The sequence below is a fragment of the Erinaceus europaeus genome, chromosome 12 (genome assembly GCF_950295315.1).
Source record: "Erinaceus europaeus chromosome 12, mEriEur2.1, whole genome shotgun sequence".
NCBI lineage: Eukaryota > Metazoa > Chordata > Mammalia > Eulipotyphla > Erinaceidae > Erinaceus > Erinaceus europaeus.
In genome coordinates, this window is record NC_080173.1 from 42,782,223 (window position 1) to 42,798,926 (window position 16,704).

The 16,704-nt window shown below is 43.8% G+C and overlaps 1 protein-coding gene across 1 annotated transcript in view; it reads left to right on the forward strand.

Annotated features, from left to right (window-relative positions):
• Positions 1 to 260: 260 nt before the first annotated feature.
• WNT9B (Wnt family member 9B) overlaps positions 261 to 16,704 on the forward strand; it is a 29,679-nt gene continuing 13,235 nt past the window's right edge. The window contains exon 1 of the mRNA XM_007529653.2: positions 261 to 390. Within this exon, the coding sequence (XP_007529715.1) occupies positions 314 to 390 (77 nt within the window). The 5' untranslated portion in view covers positions 261 to 313. The remainder of the gene's footprint in view (positions 391 to 16,704) is intronic.

Genomic DNA, 16,704 nt, shown 5'->3' on the forward strand with positions numbered 1-16,704 from the left:
CTGCTCTGCAGACCCATGGCGGGGTAGTGGGAGCTTCAGGTTCCGCGACTTGACTCCAGGCGGCACCCGCTCAGGTGAGCTCTCACCTGGGTGGGTGAGAAGGCGAGGTGGGGGCGGTCCAGATCATCGGCCCCTCCCGCGACGGGGCGGGCAGAAAGCCGCGGGGCCAATGGGGTAGGGGGCTCGCTGCTTGAGGGTTGGTGCCCAGCGCGCGCCCGCCCTCCCAGTCTTAAAGCCCCGCGGGAGGCGAGTGACCGCTCAGCTAGCGCTCCCGGGCGCAAGGAGATGCAAGAGGGTGCCTGCCGCCGGCACCATGCACCCCGGGCCCGTGCCTGCCCTGGCCGCGCTCTGCCTGCTGGCGCTGCCTGTCGCCGCCGCCGCCTACTTCGGGTCAGTGCCCGCCGCCCTTGCCCTGGAGCACGGTCAGCGGACGGGATCTGCGCCCTTGACCGGAGCCCCGGGGGTGGGGGACAGACCCTTCTGCAGGTGTGAGTTCGCGCCCCGAGCGCCGGGCATGGTTTCCCGGGCTCACACCCGGACAGTGCCTTCTGGAGGTCTTCTGGGCTCCTCACCGCCGCTCTTCCCACCCCACCGGGAACATTCCGCTGGTGTCGGACTCGGGGCCGAACCTCCAGTGTCTCAGACCCTGTCCCCGCTGTCCGGGAGACCCTCCCGCGCCCTCAGGATCCTCACCCAGTGCCCTGTGTCTGGTGCTGGGGCTTCCTCTCCACTCGCTGCTGGCGCCCAGCGCAGACCCAGAGAGGGCTGGGTGGCTGGGTGGTTACCAACACGGGGGGGCGGGCGGGGGGCGGTGATAATGGGGCAGGGGGCGGGGGCGTATAGCTCAGATCCAAAGGGAGGGGCCGCCTGCGCACGGTGAGGACAGTCATCTGGAGGCGCCCATGGGAATGGTTCTGGGGGAAAAGTAGACCAAATCGCGTCCCCGCCGTCGGCTGAGGGTGGGTTCTGGGGAGAATGCCGCGAGGCATGTGGGTCGAGAATGGGAGATGGGCAATCAGGACGAAGGCGGGTTGACTCCAGGCAGACAGTGCCTTCTCTGACCCTGAATGTCAGCAACTTGTGGGTAGGAATAGGATCTGGGATGCAAGAGCTCTTCCCACCCAAATTCCACTCTGAATGTGTACAGTCTGTAACTTTCATTCTTGCCAGTTTTTTTTTTTGGGGGGGGGGTAGTGACAAAAAACAAACAAACAAAAAAAACTATGTCCTAAAACGAAGGCAAGAAATAGCAAGTCAGAGATGGCTCTTCAGGACCTGCAGGGAGGGGCATAAAGGCTCTTCTTCTTCTTCTTCTTCTTCTTCTAGCGTTTACCCTTCTTTCGTAGCCAGTCAACAGCGTCAGGTTGAGCCTGATGTAAAGTTTCGAGACCTCCTTTGAATCTGGAGAGGTGGCAGTCGTTGACTATAAAGGCTCTGAGAAGACACTGCACTGGCTGGACTAAGGATCCAGAGCTAATTTCCAGGTCGTGACCCCTGGTAAACGTGCTTTGGCTGTGGGCAATGACCCAGCCTGAGATATTGGGGGGTGGAGCTGTCAACCCAGACACTAGCTCAGAGCTCAGCTTGCTGGTGAGCTGGGAAGATTCATTTCTAGCCTTTGGCTTGTACACAGAGAGAAGGCCGAACTTGATAGTGCAATGCACGCATACATCATTCCATGCTGGAAGGCACCCGTGCTGCTTCAGCAAGCAGGATGTGATGGATAAAGCACAGATTCTGACCTCAGTCTCCAGCCCTGCCACTTGCTAGCTGTATCCTCTTGGCCAAATTACTTAATCTCTCTGTGCTTCCCTTTCTCATTTGCAATACAAGGGTAATCGTGCCTATTTAATATGAGGGTTATGTTGGGTAGTATCTGGAAAGTGCTTAGGACAATATGATACAGTCACTTTCATATAGTGCATGCTCAACTAGTGCTACCAATAGTTATTATTATTAAGTGGATGAGGCACAGTATCTTAACATTTTAACACTGGGACTAGGGAGATAGAGTATCATATTTTACCATAACTGAGCAGTGTTCTGGCAAAAATAAATAAGTAGAGAGATAAATAAATAAATAAGTAAATAAAATTTATGCTGAGGAATTTTCTTTTCTTTCTTTCTTTCTTTCTTTTTCTTTTCTTTCTTTTTTTTTTTGCCTCTAGGGTTATCACTGGGACTCAATGCCTGCACTAGGAGTCCACTACTCCTGGAGGCCATTTTTCCCATTTTGTTGCCCTTATTGCTGCACTTGTTGTAGTTGTTATTATTGTTATCATAGCTGTTGTTGGATAGGACAGAAAGAAATTGAGAGGAGGGGAAGACAGAGGGGAGGAGAGAAAGATAGACACCTGCAGACCTGCTTCACTGCTTGTGAGGCTATCTCCTGCAGGTAGGGAGCTGGGGGCTTGAACCGGGATCCTTATGCTGCCCTTGCGCTTTGCAACATGTGCGCTTAACCCGCTGTTCTACCACCCAGCTCCCAATTTATTTCTCTTTAAAAACATTTTATTTATTTTTACTTTAATGAGAGATACAGAGAGAAAGACCAGAGCACTGCTCAGCTCTAGCTTATAGTGGTTACTGAACCTGTGCTCTCTGGAACTTCAGGAATAAAAGTTTTCTTTGCATAGCTATCATGCTGTCTCCCCAGCCCAATACTCAGAGATTTCTGAGCTGAAATTGAGAGGAGGAGGACAAGCAGTACTTGTATCCTTTTAGACTTTAGCTCATTTTCACAATTATCTTGTTTGGGAATTGGTATTGAAGATGAGGGCCGGGTGGGGTGGGAGGAGTGGGCACCAGCAAGCCCGGCCCTCCATGGCTAGTGTGCTTAGTAAGGGAAGGAGTTCACAGCCATGTAAAGCTTAGAGTTTGAAGGCTGTGAACAAGGGGGAAGTTGTTTTAGATGTAGATTTGGGCTGAGAGTGTCATGTGAGTACTGAAGCAGCACTCCTCCTCACCTTCCTACTCCCGCCCTATCAAGTGGCGTATCCAGCTGGCAAAGCTGACAAAGCTCACACAAGCCACTGCCACCCCAACCTGGGCAGCAGGGCAGATAGTTTGAGACTAAGCTCAAATTGGTGTGTGAGGCTATTCTACGCTTGGTCTCAGATGATGGACAGGATTCATCCTGAGTTCTCATTTAGAAGACTGCTATGACTCAAACCAGTTTTCCAACTTTTCCATGGGTATTTTCTCTGGAAGGAATCTGGGAATGAAAGGCCACGTGCTTCTACCTTTTCCAGATCATTTGAATTCCAGCTCCCATTTCTGAGTGTAACATAAAATGTTTGGGCATCTTGCAGAAAAAAAATGCAAATGTCAGGAAAGCAGGTGAGGCCAACCTTCCTGGGGTCTTTGGAATCTTAGCATTATAGATTTAATAACTGCAAAGGATCCCTGGAGGGTCTGTATTACAACTCCCTGCCTCAAGTAGCATGTGACAGTACCCATTTTCCAGATAAAACAAACACCATTCCCCAACCAGAGCCAGCACCTCCTGCTTTTTTTGTGAGCCAAGAGCCTGGTTCTGTTTGTGATAACATAATTACTAGTACTGTAATTTAAATATTATTACCTCATTAAGACTCTCTCTTGTCTGATCCCCAGAGCTATTTCTGAGGTATGTAAGGTAGATATAGAAGGTCCCCAAAGAAAGACTGGGGAGAAAGCATAATGGTTATCAAAAGACTTTCCCTCCTGAGGCCCTGAGCCCCCAGGTTCAATCCCCAGCACCACCATAAGCAAGAACTGAACAGTGCTCTAGTCTCTCTTTCTCTCTCTCTTTCATTAAAAATAAGTACAATATTAAAATCAAGAAAGTTTCAAAAGGAAAATGAGGATCAGAGAGGATTAGTGACTCACTCTCTATCACACAGTGAATTGGAAGAGAGACTAGACAGAAAGCAGGTCCTGCTTCCAGCCTAGGCTATTTGCCCCAAGAGATTCCATGTGGATGGCAGGTGGAGCAGAAGTCAGGGATAAGGGATTGTTCTGCTCTGGACCATTTTCTATTAAGTCTCTCTCTTTTTAAATTATTAATTAGTTATGCATAGAGACAAGGAAAAATTGAGATGGAAGGGGAGACAGATAGAGAGAGAGAAAGAGAGAAGAGAGAGAGAGAAGAGAGAGAGAGAGAGAAGAGAGAGAGAGAGAGAGAGAGAGAGACTTCCAGCACTGCTTTACTGCTTGTGAAGCTGTCCATTTGCAGATGGGGATCAGAGCCTTGAACATTTGCCAGGTGTAACACCACCCAGCTTCCTGTTTTTTGTTTATTTGTTTATTTATTTACCTCTGAGGCCTTTAGCATTAGGATATCCCAAGACTCCCTATCCCTAACTGGCTGGTCCAGGATTAAAAGTCTAAGATTACTTAAGAGCTCTGACTTGCCACAGATGGACTGCGAATTCTGCAAATATTAGCTTCTGTGGTGTTTTATTTATTTATTTATTTATTTATTTTATCTTTTTAATTTATTTATAAAAAGGAAACACTGAAAAAACCATAGGATAAGAGGGGTACAACGCCACACAATTCCCACCACCAGAACTCCATATCCCATCCCCTCTCCTGATAGCATTCCTATTCTTTAACCCTCTGGGAGTATGGACCCAAGGTCATTGTGGAATGCAAAATGTAGAAGGTCTGGCTTTTGTAATTGCTTCCCCGCTCAACATGGGTATTGACAGGTCAATTCATACTCCCAGCCTGCCTCTCTCTTTCCCTAGTGGGGCAAGGTTCTGGGGAAGTGGAGCTCCAGGACACATTGGTGGAGTTGTCTGTCCAGGGAAATCTGGTTGGCATCATGCTAATATCTGGAATCTGGTGGCTGAAAAGAAAGTTAACATATAAAGTCAAACAAGTTGTTGACTAATCATGAACCTAAAGGCTGGAGTAGTGCAGATGAAGAGTTGGAGGGTCTCCGTTTTGTAGATAGCTAGTAGCCTATTTTAGTTCTATTCCAAAGGGCCTGTGACTATATTAGTTTTTTTTTTTTTTCCCTGAGCCTGAAATCTGATGCAGGTGGATCCAAGTTATTGTCTGGGAAGATGATGTCATGGCTAGAAAAAGGACCAGAAAGCTGGATCAGAAAAGAGAGTAGCTCCCAAATGTGGGAAAGGTGTATAAATATTGTTGACTGTAATCCCCATTGATTTGATGTGATCTGGGGCCCATATTCAGCTTAGGAGCCTATGTGACCTCTGCATCCCTGTAGATCTGAGCTCACATTCTGTGGTTATGAGTAGGAACGTTCCAAGCTGCTCCGATTTCAGGACCCATCTTCCTCAGGTGTAGCATAGAGTATGTTGTCCATTCTCCCTTCAGAGGATGGAACATTCTCTACCATTGTTGATCCAAGTTGAGGGCAAGGTCCTATGGGGGCCCACAAAGGGGTCTGTTTTGTTGTTACTGATAGAGATGACTGATAACAATGGAGAGAGGGGTTTATTCGAGGTCTAGGCCCATCATGTCTGTTTGGGAATCTCAGGACTCGCCAGCTAGGGCCCCAGATGATGGGGTGGCCTGATAGTGACTAAAGAGTCATCATTAAAGTATGAAAGTCTCTTGCCCTTATTCAGCTTTTGCAGTCCTTGCTTTGATAAGGATAGCTTGGGAGTGAGGGAAGTATAACAGGAAATAGGTGAGGAGGGTATCTAAGTCTAAGTAGATACTATTTCATTATGAACTGTATACTGTTCACTGCAGACTATTGTGTACTTTTGCTTTCAGGTATATATATTTTGCCCTAATTTACAGATACATGTGAAAATATGCTCTATCTCATGGGACCTGGTCTATATCTAGTTTTTGGGACTTTGTAAGGAAGTGAACCACCTGAAATGGAATTAGAGAATTCTATGAAAGGAAAGAGCTCACCTGAGTAATGAGGCTGAAGGGTTGGCATTCCACTCCTAATGTCTCTGAACACAGTCCGAAGTGAAGCATGCTGAGGTGGTACTTGTTGCATTGATTAGGTTAGGATCAGCAGATGTGATATCATTTGGTATGAATTGAGCTTCTGTGGTGTTTTTTATACATGACCAAACTATATGTTATGTGACATACTGGACATATGACAGGCCTTGCTACCAAATCCAGCCTTTAAATTTTTTTAAAAATTATTTTTATTGGATAGAGACAGTCAGAAATTGATAGGGTAGGGGGAGATAGAGAGGGAGAGAGAAAGAGAAACACCTGCAGCCCTGCTTCCCCACTTGCAAATCTTTCCTCCTCCGGGTGGGAACCAGGGGCTAGAACCTGGGTCCTTGTGTATTGTGACATTCACACTCAACCAGGTGTGCTACCACCCAACCCCTCAATTTAGTCTTTATATAGATAGTAACAGGCCTATTTTCTTTTCTTTCCTTTTTTTTTAAATTGGGGGATTAATGTTTTACACTCAACAATTAATACAGTAGTTTGTAAATGCATAACATTTCCCAGTTTTCCACACAACCCCCATTCAGGTCTATCATGTTGCAGGACCTGAACCCTCCCCCACCCCCAGAACCTTGCTTTAGTGCAATACACCAACTCCAATCCAAGTTCTGCTTAGTGTTTTCTCGTCTGATCTTGTTTTTCAAACAGTACCGTCTTTATATCAGACTTTGTAACAAGTAATAATTCATGCAGATGTAATTTTCAAAGTTCCAGTTCATTTTGGTAGTATCTTAAAATTATATGGTCTCTGAGTTGTTTTTTTTCTTTTCTATTTTGGAATGAGCAGAGAAGTTTATGAAAGCATTGCCTTTTGAGTCAGATACACCCCCAGTTTATATGCTAGTCATGTCTCTTGCTATTTATGTGACTTGGGCCAAATGTCTTAACCTGACTGAGTTCAGAGTGATCACAATTTTCCCTCTTTAAGATTGGCATGAAGCTTATTGAAACAACAGATGAGGGACCTAATAGGCTGCCTAGAACATACTGAATGCTCAGGACTTGTGTATAATTGGTGATTGTAGTGTTCTAACCATTTTCTTAGGCTGTAGAGGCATCACCATTGTAAAGAAGCAAAATACAATATTACCATCACCCAAATCTGTGTTACAAATAACTCATGCATTCCTGGGGCACAGTGTGGGTTTCAACAAATGTACATCATACCATATGCTGTATGAAACCACCATAACAATTCATAGATGGGACATTTCTTTTTTAAAAAATTTTTTATTGAGGGATTAATGGTTTATAGTCAACAATAAAATACAATAGTTTGTACATATGTAACATTTCTCAGTTTTCCACATAACAATTCAGCCCCCACTAGTTCCTCTTCTGCCATCATGTTCCAGGACCTGAATGCTACCCCCCTACCCCAGAGTCTTTTACTTTGATGCATTATACCAACTCCAGTCCAAGTTCTGTTTAGTGTTTTCCCTTCTGATCTTATTTTTCAACTTCTTTTTTTGCCTCCAGGGTTATTGCTGGGGCTTGGTGTCTGCAGTATGAATCCACTGCTCCTGGAGGTCATTTTTGTTACTCTTGTTATTATTGTTATTGCTGTTGTTGTTATTGGGTAGGACAGAGAGAAATTGAGAGAGGAAGGGAAGGCAGAGAGGGGAGAGAAAGACAGACACCTGCAGACCTACTTCACCACCTGTGAAGTGACTCCCCTGCAGGTGGGGAGCTGGAAGCTCCAACTGGGATCCTTACACAGATCCTTGCACTTCACACTATGTGCACTCAACCCGCTGCACTACTGACCAGCCCCCATTTCTCAACTTCTGTTTATGAGTGAGATCATCCCATATTAATTTTTTAAAAAAATATTTATTTATTTATTCCTTTTGTTGCCCTTGTTGTTTTATTGTTGTAGTTATTATTGTTGTTGTTATTGATATTGTCATTGTTGGATAGGACAGAGAGAAATGGAGAGAGAAGGGGAAGATAGAAGGGGGAGAGAAAGATAGACACCTGCAGACCTGCTTCACTACCTGTGAAGGGACTCCCCTACAGGAGGGCTGCTGGGGGTTCGAACTGGGATCCTTATGTGGTCCTTGCACTTTGTGCCACCTGTGCTTAACCCACTACGCTACCGCATGACTCCCATCTTTTTGTTTTTGACTTATCTCACTTAACATAATCCCTTCAAGCCCCATCCAAGATGAAATGAAGAAGGGGAATTCACCATTTTTAATAGCTGAGTGGTATTCCATTGTGTATATAGACCACAACTTATCTCAGCCACTCATCTGTTGTTGGACACCTGGGCTGTTATTTACATGAAAAGCAATAATTACTTCACATCATAGAAAGTAGCACAAAATCAATCACAAATCTGAATTTAAAATCTAAAATTACAAAGTTTCTAGACAAAAACATAGAAGGAAAACTTTGCAACCTCAGGTAGGTGGGGGAATTTTTGTTCAATATTTTAGTATCTGTGTTCATCAGAGGTATCAGTCTGTATTTTTTTTCATTGTATTCCTATCTGCTTTTGGTATCAGAGTGATGTTGGCTTCAAAGAAAGTGAAAGGGAGTATTCCTGTGTCTTCAATCACTTGGAAGACTTTTAAAAGTAGGAGGATTAAGTCATCCTTGAAGGTTTTGTAGAATTTGTAAAACCATCTGGTCCAGGACTTTTATTCTTGGGAAGGCTTTTGATAACTGTTTCAATTTCATTGGCTGTGATTGGCCTGTTCATATTATCTAGTTCCTCTTTATTTAATTTTGGAAGTTCATAGGTATCTAGGAAATTGTCCATTTTTTCCAGGTTCTCTAGCTTGGAGGCATATAGTTGTCCATAGAAGCATCACATTAAATATGTTGAATTTCTGTAGTGTCTGTTGTGATATCTCCTCTTTCATGTACAATCCAATTTATTTGGATCTTCTTTTTTTAAAAATTATTTTTTAACTTTTAGGATTATTTATTTATTCCCTTTTGTTGCCCTTGCTGTTTTATTGTTGTAGTTATTATTGTTGTTATTGATATCATCATTTTTGGATAGGACAGAGAGAAATGGAGAGAGATGGGGAAGACAGAGAAGGGGAGAGAAAGATAGACACCTGCAGACCTTCTTCACTGCCTGTGAAATGACTCCCCTGCAGGTGAGGAGCCGGGGATTTGAACCAGGATCCTTACTCTGGTCCTAACTCTTTGTGCCATGTGCGCTTAACCTGCTGCACTACCGCCTGACTCCCTCCTTTGTGTGTGTGTGTGTGTGTGTGTGTGTGTGTGTGTGTGTGTGTGTGTCTGGACTGTCAATTTTGTTTACTCTTTTGAAGAACCAACATTTACTTTTGTTGATCTCTTGTATGGTTTTCTTATTTTCAGTGTTATTTATTTCTGCCCTAACTTTAGTTATTTCTGTCCTTCTGGTTGCTTTAGGGTTCTTTTGTTCTTCTTCTAAGTCTTTAAGGTGTGCAATGAGGTTGTTTATTTGAACTTTTTCTTGTTTCTGAATGTGTGCTTGTATGACTATGAATTCCTTCTCAGTGCTGCCTTAGCTGTGTCCCAAATATTTTGATAGCTGGTGCCTTCATTTTCATTGAACTCTGGAAATATTTTGATTTCTTCCTTTATTTCCTCTTTGGCTTAGTATTTGTTAGGTAGTGTACTTTTGAGTTTCCACATTTTGGGACTATTAGTAATTTTTTGCTTATTGTTAAGTGTTACTTTAATTCCACTGTGGTCTGAGAAGATGCTTGGGATGATTTCAATGCTCTTGAATTTGCTGATGCTGTCTTTGGGGCCTAACATATGGTCTGTCCTTGAGAATGACCCATGCTGACATGAGTAGAATGTATATTCCAGTTTCTTGGGGTGAATGACGCTGAAAATGTCCAATAGTTCTATTTTATCTATCTGTTTATTTAGCTGCCTCTTTTCTTTATTGATTTTCTGCCTATATGATCTGTCAAATTGAGAGAGTAGGGTGGTGAAGTCCCCTACTATGATTGTGTTGCTGTTAATATATTGCTGTAGATTTTTCAGTGGATATTTGATGTATTTAGGGTGCACAGATGTTGCTAATCATCAAGTCCTCTTGACTGATTTATCCTCTGAGCACTAAGTAATATCCATCCCTATTTTTAAAAATTTTATTTATTTTAAAATTTATTGTGTAAGATATGAGAATAGATTTTTGTGTTCCCTTGGCTTGTATGATAGTTTTCCATCCTTTCACTTTGAGTTTGTGTTTGTATTGTTGAGTTAGGTGGGTTTCTGATCCATCCTCCTACTCTGGGCCTTTTAATAGGTGAATTCAGACCACTGACATTTATTGATAGTATAGACTGAAGATATTTTAGTGCCATTATTGTATATTTTTATAGTGTATTGGTACATGACATGTTTAAGGTGATCTGATTATTTATAGGAGACCTTTCAGAACTTCTTTCAGGGCAGGCTTGGTGATAGTTGATTCCTTCAACTATTGCTTGTCTGAGAAGGTTTTTATGCCTCGATCTATTCTGAATAACATTTTAGTGGGATACAGTAGTCTTAGTTGAAAGCTTTTCTCATTTAGTACTCGAAAGATATCTTACCATTTTCTTCTGGCCTGTAGAGTTTGTGTGGAGAAATCTGCTGCTAATCTTATGGGTTTTGCTCTGTAGGTGACTCTTTGTTTTTCTCTTGCAGCCTTCACGATCCTTTCTTTATCCTTATTCTTTTCCATTCTAAATATGATGTGTCTTGGTGTCTTTAAGTCTGGGTTAATTCTGTTTGGGACCCTCTGGGCTTCTTGAACCTTTATATCTTTTATGTTGTCTAGACTAGAGAAGTTCTCAGGTATGATTTCCTGTAGAATGCTTTCTTCCCCTCCCTCTCTTTCTTCCTCTGGTAAGCCAATAATGCGTATAGTATTTCTTTTGAAGTCATCCCATAGGTCTCTGTTGTTGTTTTCAGTATCTCTTAATCTCTTTTTGAGATTTCTTCTTTCTTATTTTTCTCTAATTCATCCTTGATCTTGCTAATTTTGTTTTTTGCCTCACTTATTCTATCCTCTCTCCCCTCTGTTGTTTTCTATAGCTCAGCTATTTCGTTACCCTGTTGAAATACTATATTATCTTGTTCAGCTAATTGTGTTCTTAGTTCAGCTATTTCAGCTTTCAGCTCTCTAATAACCTTGAGATAATTAGTATTTTTCTTCTAGAGTCTCATTTGTTGCTTCTACATTTCTGATGACTTTTACTTTTAAACTTTTCCCTCACTCCTGTGACTAATTCCTCAATTAGCATTTGGATGCTGATCTCATTCTTCTTTGTTTCTACTTTTGGAGGACTTTTAGCTGGTTCATGTCTCCAGTGTTTCTTCTTGATTTAATCATTGTATATATTATGTTATGAGGTCCCTCTCTCAGTACTTTTTAATCTACTGATCACTCTTGCCTGGATTGACTTTTGTCTAAGTAAGAGACTTAAAGAGTTCACAGTTGTGGAAATTAACAGTTGTTTCAATATTATCTCAAGCCCTGAGTTGAAGCATAGTGGGTGATAAAGTCTCCTTTGTTCTTTTTCTTCCCTGTAGGCTATGGGAGCCTTAGGGCTTTTAAAGTATAAGTGGGTTTTTAAACTTAATCACTCACTCCTGACCAAGAGATAAATCAGGGTGGGGGGAGAGATGGCACAGTGATATGCACAGAGACTCCCATGCTCTGAGGATCCAAAGCCCCCAGGCTCTTTTCAACTGCTCTTCCAGCAGCCAGTACCAAGCTGGAAGTATTACTTGGCCCTGTGATTTCCCAAAGAAATCCTGTTTATACTCTGTGGGTTCTATGGCAATTATTCACCATGTCTCCCAATTCATCAGGAGAACAATGAGTAAGGGTTCCCACTATACAGCCCCACCTCTAGACCACTGGGGTGTAGATCTTCTCCTGAGTTTCCCAGCCAGATCTCTGCCCCCTGCCCCACAATGTCAGCACGGGGCCTCCTGTCTGCTGCTCCAGCCTCCGAGTGGCAACAAATGGAGACTCACAGTTGCATTTGGTGAGTCTTAGGGGAGTCCTCTCCACCCCTCAGCAGTCTTCTGGTGATTTGGCGGATCACCAAAGTGGTTACAGTTCTGTCTTGTTGAGGTCCCAGGTAATCTCCCTTGATATTCCTAGTTTACAGGGGAGAGAACTCACGTTGTTATCTGGAGTTTCATACACCAGGAACAGGACTAAGTAATTTATAAACATGCCATATTTCTCCTTTTAGAACTTCCAAAATTTCCACATTATTTTATAGTTTTCAGTGTATGAGTCTTACAAATATTAAAATAATTCTTAAATGTTTTATGTATTTGGATAATATTGTTTTTAAGAAAATCTTTTGAGACATAGATTGGGTTCTGAAGAATGCAGGGTTGAAGGGAAGAAAGGGTAAAATAAATTATATTGCTTTAAGATGGCAAATTGAAAGCCAAAAGTGATAAGAATCATTGTGTTTGGGGAAGGAATTCATGCCTGCTTGTCCCTGGCTGAGCTATAAGCCCTGAGGAGTTGGGCTCTAGAGTTGGGATCAGGGTCAAGCCAGCCTCCTCAGTGGATGATGGTGGAATTTCTGGGGCTAAAGAGAGGAAAGGAGGGAGGGTGGTGTTGAAGGACTCCTATGCTAAAATCTCTTAAGGAAGAGGGGTCTGGTACTGTTGGGATTATGTACTTAGTATGTGTTTTATTCAAGAAGAGGGAGGTGGTGCAGCTACTGCCACCCCCACCCCCACACATATAGTATCAGCTTGAGCAGGGTAGAGGGAGACCCAAAGCCCTGTTGTAAGATCAGGAGCACTTGACATGGAATACCATAAATTGAGTTCAAATTCTCCAGCTGATCATTGACTAGATGTGACCCTGATAGATAGCCAGTCAGCTATCTATTCTGACTGTGCTCACTGTAAAATGGGTTAATCTGTTCCTTATAGCATTGCTTTATTGATTGTTTATTAAAATATTTATTTACTTATTTGATAGGACAAAGAGAAATTGAAAGGGAAAGGGGGGGAGGGTTTCCCTTCTGCAGATGGGGACCCAGGGCTTGAACCTAGGTCCTTGTGCATGATAATGTGAGCACTCAACTAGGTGCACCACTTCTGACCCTCCTTGTAGTATTGTTGTAAGGATCAAATAGAATGCACATAAAAGTGCTGAACTGCTATCAGATACAAGGAGTCTAAAAAAATCTAGCCATCTGTCAGAGTATCTCAAGGAGCATCTTTGGTGACTCATCTTCCTTCCTTTTGTTTCTTTTTAAAATATTTATTTATTTATTTTCCCATTTGTTGCTTTGTTGTTGTTATTGATGTTGTCATTGTTGGATAGGACAGAGAGAAATGGAGAGAGGAGGGGAAGACAGAGAGGGGGAAAGAAAGACAGACACCTGCAGACCTGCTTCACTGCTTGTGAAGCGACTCCCCTGCAGGTGGGGAGCCGGGGGCTAGAACAGGGATCCTTACACCGGTCCTAGTGCTTTGTGCCACGTGCACATAACCTGCTGTGCTACCACCCAACTCTCCTTCCCTTTGTTTCTATCCCAGCCATCGTGTGACTCAGAACAAATAAAATCCTTCCTGTGCTCAGCACTCTATGTCCTTCATCTCATTTAATCCTTGTGACAGCCCAGGAGGCTGGTGCTATGATAATTATCCTCATTTATAGATGTGAGTTATCAGGAAAGGGGCTCAGAGAGGTCAAGTACCTTGCCTAGAGTCCCACAGGTAGGATCTACAGTACTGAGACTGGAACTCTATAGTCTGTCAGAATACAGAGCCAACCTTTTCATCCCTGCCTCATGCTGCCTATTTGGTCTATATGGAGGCCTCCATCTCAGGACAGCTCTGACCCTCTGAGCCCTCTTCTCATAAACTCTACCTGTCACTAGGTATATATCACAGGTCTCTCTTTACTGGGTGGCAAACTCTTGATTTGCCACCCAGGTTTTTATGTGCTCAAGCCTACATTCCTGGATTCCTTGAGCAGAGGTCTTCCTGGTCCCCAGCTAAAGTCCCCTCTCCTAGCCCTTCCTGTCCCTCAGGATCTCCCTCTTGGTTCCATTGCATGGGCTTTTTCACACCCCCTCACTCCCACCCCTCTTACCTTTGTCTCTGGTGTGCACACTACTTTACCACAGCCTGGCCTCCTTCTGGGTAGTAGCTAGAAACAAAGCAGAGTTGAGTTATGCCTCCTCTGAATAATAGAAGTCAGACACTCCTGACCTCCTCAGGGAGTTTTGGTGGCAGCAGGTGAGCTGGGGGGTAGGTCAGCCACCTCAGACACAGATCCTGCCACTAGAGAGATGAGAAATGAAGGGGCAGCACCAGGGAAGATATAACCTCCCCATGCTCAATAATACTAGACATGCCAAAGACAGGTCTGAGGGCAAGCTCAGGGGCCTGTGCTCCTGATATGTGTTTCTACATTTCAAATATTTGTGAAAAAAATTTAAGATGGAGACAGAGGATGAAGGAGACCATAGTGCCAAAGCTTCTTCCATTTCTGTGGAGGCTGGTTCATACCTTTGTTGCACACATGGCAAAGCAGCACATTATCCAAGTGAGCTATTTCACTGGCCTGCATTTCAGAAAGGTTCTATGACACACCTATAGTGTGTAACATGATCTTCCTAGCTAGGTCTACAGCAGCTCCCCATAAGTAGACACCGTTATTATTGTTATTATTTTCAGAAAAATGACACATTAGGGTAAATAAGAGCCATACATATTCTCACTTTGGTTCAAGCTAATATTTGTTGCCCCAGTAGTTCACCTCAACTCTATGGGAAATGTGTACCTGGCCAAGCTCTGGAATTTGGAGCTATGGATAAAGGCCTTCAAGCCTATAACACTTTCTGTGTGTGTCACCACAAGGAACTGGGCAAACTGAATTAAAAAAAATCTTCGTTTATTTATCAAGCTCCCTAAGACCACAAGTAAGAGCTGGGGGAGGTTTTGGGGTGAGGTGGCCCCTGCAGCCTGGCAGTGAGACAGCAGGAAGTCCAGTGCACCAGGAAGAGGGGACAGCTGTCTGGAGCTACACTTTCTGCTGGGGTTGGACATCAAAAGAATTAATGCAGCAACCACATACCTGCTCAGCATGAGAAGTCTAGGCTAAGGACAGGGTGTCCCCAGGGGCTGAGAAGCCAGAGGTACTTACAGGTTTGGAAAGACTGTCTGTAGAACCCCAGAAAAGGAGAAAGAAGCAGCAACCACACAGAACTGATGCTGGTTGGGGGGTGGTAGGAATGAAATGGGTCTGTTTAGTCAGGAGGACTTTCTGTTCAGGGCAGAGAGCCTCTGGATCATCTCTCCCACTCCTGCACTTTTTAGTCAAATGTTAAAAAAAAAAAAAAAAAGCAGTGACTGCAGAGGAGTCAAGGGTCTCCTTTAATAAGGACTTTGAGAGAAGGAAAGAGCTTCTGATGCATCACTACAACTTGAAGAAAAGTGAGGTGGCTTGAGTGGTTCAGCTATGACAGGAGGGCAAAGAGACTGGCCAGAATGAAGGGCCCTCTGCCATAGCTCTGGCTGTCTGGGTCTTGGGGTGGTCCCAAGTCATCATGGTTTTGTTCTGCTCCAGATAATCCCTCATCCATCCTCTGGGGCTTTCCTAGGCCACTCAGCCTGTCACTGGGCATATTCAGGGAGTGGCTCTTGGAGCCCTTGGCAAAGCAGGAGTTTCCTGGAAACTGAGGAGAGGCCCTGGGGGAATGTGTAGCTTGGGACACCTCTTCTGGGGACACTGCACACAAGAGGTTGTCCCCATGGCAGAACATCTCAATGCCTTTCCAGGGCCCACAGTCCAGCCTGAACCTGCCCATTCATGAGGACAGTGGTGGCTGAGCCCAGGGAGCAGTTAAGAGTTTGCCACGCTGGTTAGTCGATCAACTTAGTATGTTAAACAACAAGGCTGCCATTACCCAGCCCAGAAGCTAGGACCCTGGTGATGTGACTGGCCATGAGGTGATACAACGCTAGTGGCTATTCACCTTTTCCTGCAGTCTCTTCCCTATGTCCTGTGAGCTGCTTCTCCCATGAATTAGGGCTGGGTCTGTGAACCCAAGATGGGAAAGCTTGTCTTTAGGGAGTCAAGCCCCTCTTTACTCTCCCCTGCCCCATTCTTGTCCCTGACTCCCCCTTTCTCTTTCTTTCTTTCATTTAAAAAAATATTTTATTTATTAGAAAGATAGGAAGAGAGAGAGAAAGAACCAGACATCACTCTGGTACATGTGCTGCCAGGGATTGAGCTCAGAACCTCATGCTTGAGAGCCCAATGCTTTATCTACTGTGCCACTTCCCTGACCATCCCCTTTCTCTTTCTTGCCAGGTTCCTAGGACCTTTTTTGATCTTCCTTGCAAAGTAGTGGCTTATATTAGACTCTCACACTTTAGTATGATTAGGCAGTCTATTTCTCTAAACTTTATTTTAGAATTATGACATTAAAGAGACCTAAGGGATATAGTCCCTTTTTTTAAATAAAAGATTAATTTATTTATTAATGAAAGAAGGTGAAAGTTGGGGGTGGGGGAGATAGAGAAAACTAGAGCATTCATTACATGTGGTCCAAGGGATCAAACTAAGAACCTCGTGCTTGAAAGTTTAACACTCTATTCACTATACCAACTCCTAGGCCACAGGATATAGTATTCTAAACAGATGTGCTCTCTTTTTCTGAGGTCCCATCTCTGAGGCTGCCCAGGGGCTAGAGGAATCCTCACCAGATTTCCTTACCTTGGAAATTCTCTGTCTTACATTCCATCACCTTAGTTAGATAT